The sequence below is a fragment of the Colias croceus genome, chromosome 9, assembly GCF_905220415.1.
Source record: "Colias croceus chromosome 9, ilColCroc2.1".
Taxonomy (NCBI): Eukaryota; Metazoa; Arthropoda; class Insecta; order Lepidoptera; family Pieridae; genus Colias; species Colias croceus.
In genome coordinates this window covers 10,654,697-10,657,701 of record NC_059545.1, presented here as the reverse complement: position 1 = coordinate 10,657,701, position 3,005 = coordinate 10,654,697, and the positions used below count along the sequence as shown (strand labels likewise).

The window sequence follows — 3,005 nt, the reverse complement described above, 5'->3', positions numbered from 1 at the left end:
ATGGAATGGCGTCAACTTCGATTAGGGAAATGTATTTACTGAGAAATCTATGCATTTCGTTTATTAAATATACAATGGACTTAAGGAGCTCTATTTCTAAAAATAAATCGTCATTGCCAACGTTGATTACATTGTAGTAAATTGAATAAACATTTAAAATAAAACACCTTCATATGCTATCAAATACCATTTATTTCTTAGAAAAGTTATACATAAGGCATTCACTTAAATAAAAAAAAAAACTTAAATAGGGTAAGCAAACTAGTAAATACCTTTATTACAATTAAAATACATACGTAGTTTTCTCTGTATTCTGAAGACTAAACTATGAAGATATTGTGTAAGAACTATTCTGGGATACGCTAAGCAGTAGTCAAAGCTGAGATAATGACTAGATTTCATCTCAAAAAGCTCACTGTTACATCATACACTAGCAAATCATTAATATATTAAAAAGCAGAATAAGTAGAGATGTAAAACGCCCAGACAAGAATTTATTCTGGCTACATTAGATAACTCTCTTGTTGAACAGGATATACAACATAAAGCCTATTTTCACTTGTAATAATGAACTGTCTAGTTACTATTAGGTTAGCAGTGATTAAGGTCTCACAGGTATATTACAGACACCTTAGACACGTGTCTACTTTTTGTTCTCGAATAAGTAAATCGACGCCCACTTAATTAATGAAGATTCACTCGGCTATCACTTCATATCACGACCACTCGAGTGTGCAACGTCAAGCCCACCTTAACCTTAACATATCGAGCTCTCATTAGGATAGGCTTCTGAATATTAATGACCTGAAACTGGTATAAAATCGCGAAAATTTCTACCAACATCACACTTTCCATCGGTGCTTTGAAAGTAGAACAATGAAGCTTCAAATCGTTCTCCTGTCTCTTGCAGCGTTGGCGGCCGCTGAGCAAAATATTTACTGCGGACGGCGGCTGGCGATGGCGTTGGCCATGATGTGTGACTACGAAGGTGTTGAGGAGAAACGAGGAGACAGCGCGTGGGCGTGGCTGCACAGGACACGCATAGGTTCTGGACTAGGGCCCTGGCTGGAGCAACAGATGAGCCCCAATTCAGTGGAGTCCGCGCCGTGGTTGCCCCCCCACAGGGCCCGCGCCGTCAGCCGCGGTAAGCGACAAATTGTCATGGAGTGCTGTATGAAGCCCTGCTCAGAAAACGAACTGTTAAGTTATTGTTAATGTATCAGTGTTGAAACGATATGTGTTATATGGTATATTGTTATGTTTGAATAAATGATGTTGTTGAATTTTACTGTTGTTTTTTTTTATTACCTACTCTATATTTATGTAGGTATTTTTATTTACGTTTTAAAACATGACTATGTGTTGAGATATGTACGAATTACGTTTACGTTAATCGGTATAACGGATATCTTTTTGTTTTTCAAACCAAATGTTATATCATAATTTTTGTAATGTTATCAATTATAGTGGTTTTCTTAAACGTAACTAGAAAAATATCAGTAAAGGCGTATTGCAGTTTGTTACACAACATTATACGTGCTTGCTTTTAAAGTTTCTACCTTAAACATTTAATAAGGTATTGAACAATAAAAAAATAATAGAAAATACCTTTATTCAGAGAACAAAACAATCGTATGAATCTATAAATAGCTTTTACAGTGAAAGCATCGGGATTTCTGCAGATTCAAAGGTTACCCTTCCAGTAAAAGCTCAAGGGGTGTGGAAGGGGGGTGTAAGGGGTGTCGATTGTTTTCTACATTTGCGTAATGAATGTCACATTTGTGTGTTTTTCTAATTTTGTTACGGTCATTGACCGTACAACATACAACGTTTGTGGTAGAGTTTGTTGCGAAATGGGCAAAAAGGAGAGCAATGTTGAATTTTTTATTTATTTATTTTGTCAACCAACATTTGTTTACAGTGATTCTTACAATATAAAAATTACATGCGTCAAAATATGTTCTTGCAAAAAAGTAACAAATAATGAAAGGAACACAGCATGCACCAATTAAACAGCTATTTCTTAAAAGTAGAATACAGACATGTTATTATTAAATAGATGGAATAATTTAATTAATAGGCTGATAACAATAACTAACGCTTTTAATTTATTTGTTACTAGCGGTCCGCCCCGGCTTCGCCCGTGGTACATATTTCGCAATAAAATGTAGCCTATGTCCTTTCTCGGGTAACAAGATATCTCCATACCAAATTTCATGCAAATTGGTTCAGCAGTTTAGGCGTGATTGAGTAACAGACAGACAGACAGACAGAGTTACTTTCGCATTTATAATATTAGTATGGATTTGTAATTTATAGTAGGAGTATTATATTGAAATGCTCTACATTATTATTGTGTATTCAATTTTAATATAATTTTAGCAAAATTATACTACGCATCAATATTCACATTTTGTTATAATAATTTTATCGATATTTTTAAAGGATAACAAATAATTACTAAACTGTTATCATAATTCGTTTACTGACTTAGTATAGACTCTACATTATTAATTTTGATTGAATTAATGCATATTATTATCTACTATATTCACTAAAGTAAATCTTTATATCTCTGTATTTTTTTACATTGGCACAGACAGTCAATAAATAATTAAACCGCAGAATGTCAAAGCTCAAACTCATGTACATACAAATAAGTCGCGGATAGATTATTAATATCGATATTGGCATAGCCGGATAGCCAATTAGCCATGCCCCGGGTATCTGTCCCTTGCCCCGGCCCGCCCCGGGGCACCAGGGGACTCTAATTATGGGAATATCCAATGTTTTTGACACAAGCTTATGTTTGCCCCGGAGCAAGTTTGGGTATGACCGATAATCTGTGTGATTAAAAATTCTTCGTCGATATATCTATGCGGCTAACGAAAAATAGTCTAAAATAAGTATAATTGAAATAATAAATTTGTAACTTAGTGTACCTTAGTAACATTCTTTTTTTACATAGACTTTTAAAAATAAAATAGTGAAGCTCATTTTATATT

General features: G+C 34.2%; 1 protein-coding gene across 1 annotated transcript; it reads left to right on the top strand.

The window, feature by feature from the left end:
- The first annotated feature begins 829 nt into the window (after positions 1-829).
- LOC123694673 (insulin-related peptide 2-like) lies at positions 830-1,363 on the top strand. The gene has a single exon (XM_045640169.1). It carries the CDS (start codon positions 877-879, stop codon positions 1,213-1,215), a length of 339 nt encoding a protein of 112 aa, XP_045496125.1. The 5' UTR covers positions 830-876; the 3' UTR covers positions 1,216-1,363.
- The last annotated feature ends 1,642 nt before the right edge of the window (positions 1,364-3,005 follow it).

Excerpts from the sequence above, each read along its gene's own strand:
- LOC123694673 (XM_045640169.1), top strand. The coding sequence starts at position 877 with ATGAAGCTTCAAATCGTTCTCCTGTCTCTTGCAGCGTTGGCGGCCGCT.